The 1,594-nt window shown below is 33.4% G+C and overlaps 1 protein-coding gene across 1 annotated transcript in view; it reads right to left on the bottom strand.

The window, feature by feature from the left end:
* Positions 1–952, bottom strand: part of LOC117121862 (multiple epidermal growth factor-like domains protein 10) — a 6,014-nt gene extending 5,062 nt beyond the window's left edge. Inside the window, exon 1 of the mRNA XM_033267250.1 lies at positions 937–952. Coding sequence (XP_033123141.1) covers positions 937–952 — 16 coding nt within the window. The remainder of the gene's footprint in view (positions 1–936) is intronic.
* Positions 953–1,594: the final 642 nt, after the last annotated feature.

Below are 1,594 nucleotides of genomic sequence, written 5' to 3'. Positions count from 1 at the left end.
TTCGACCATAAGTCATCATTAGGTATATATACATATATAATAGGCCTATATACTGCAAAGATAGGTCAAAGGTCAATAAAACAGTTTCTGGTTGATATTGAGAAATTATTCTGTTAGAATATTAATGTGCATATTGTAAATATTTTGTTTAAAATAAGCAACCCTATACGACCAGTGGTTGCCAAGATATTACAATCACGCAAAGTTGAGGTCAAAGGTCAAAAACGCAATTTCCGTTCATTTCTTGAGAAAATTGTCCATTATAGTAAATATAAATATGCATGTTTTAAACATTTTGCTGCAAAAAGCAACTCTGTACGACCAGTGGTTTTCAAGATATAGCTCCCTATATTTCCACCCCTAATTTGCATATTTATGCTAATAAGGTCGGCAAAATGGCACTTCCGGTCATTTTTGAAGAAAATGTTCCATTAGGGTAAATAGAAACATGCATGTTCTGAACAACTTTAAGAAAGAAGCAACATTCTACGACATGTGGTTACCAAGATATAAGTACCCTACATTTTCAGACCTAATTTGCATATTTCAGCTAATTTGCATATGAAGATGAGCGTAAAAAAATTGGCGACTCATTTTATTCGATTCAGCATACTTTAAAGTATATAATTAAAAAACAAAAACAAAATGATCACGAAATTCCCACGGGATGACATAAGCCACCGGACTAATTCGACCTGAAGGTAGCTTCCTCATGGGCTAACGGTACACTGTGGGTGATCAGTCAAGCGCGTAACGGATTTGGAACAGTTAATTTGTAATTTAGGGGGTTCCACAACTACAAATTAAACGCCATAACATTTTCATATGGACTTCCAATTTTTATTCTAAACAACATACATAATTATCTAAATACCATTCAGTATCACATTTCTTGAGTAAAAATCTTTGGTAGATACAAAACAGTTTTATTTTTACCCTCAAAAGAAGACATTCTACCCTGCTTTACAGTCTTCACCACTCACATGTACGTAGTCATGTACACATAAGAAAATGAATTGAATCGACCATCTCAAACCAGTGAACCGCTCGAAAAAATGGGGTGTTTTACAAAAACTGACATTTATATACTGCTCGTACTAAAAATCTATACGTTTTTACTGCATTTGAATCTCCATCCTTTTTTTTTTGCCTATGATCATAATTTTAGTGTTTAAAAATAAGGATAATTTAGTCATTTTATCTGTTTTTCCAGAGTATATTTCAAGTTCTGCATCCACGTAAGCGTCAAACTGCCATATGCTTGTAATGCATATGGTGAGGAGTTTTGGATGATTTTCATAAATCTGATTGGTCCGATAAAACTACTCAACCGATCAATCTTATATTTAGAATACATTTAGAAGACAAAAAGGGCTTTCGAATGGACTTTTCCCAAAAGAAATCGGCCCACAACTTTCGACTGTAGAGGGATTTATGTTAAAGACAGCTGGGATATTTCGGCAGATTTCACTGTTTTTACGCTGAAAAAATACACGAGTGGGTTTGATAAAAATCAAAAGTCCGATAAAGGTGTCAACATTACACTTATAAATTTGTAATTGTTGTAATGATTATTAAATTCCGATCAGTTTTA

The sequence above is a fragment of the Anneissia japonica genome, unplaced genomic scaffold (assembly GCF_011630105.1).
Source record: "Anneissia japonica isolate Jap-2015-1 unplaced genomic scaffold, ASM1163010v1 scaffold2392_len1475705_cov187, whole genome shotgun sequence".
Taxonomy (NCBI): Eukaryota; Metazoa; Echinodermata; class Crinoidea; order Comatulida; family Comatulidae; genus Anneissia; species Anneissia japonica.
The sequence above is the reverse complement of the archived record's forward strand: the minus strand, read 5'-3'. Positions and strand labels throughout refer to the sequence as shown.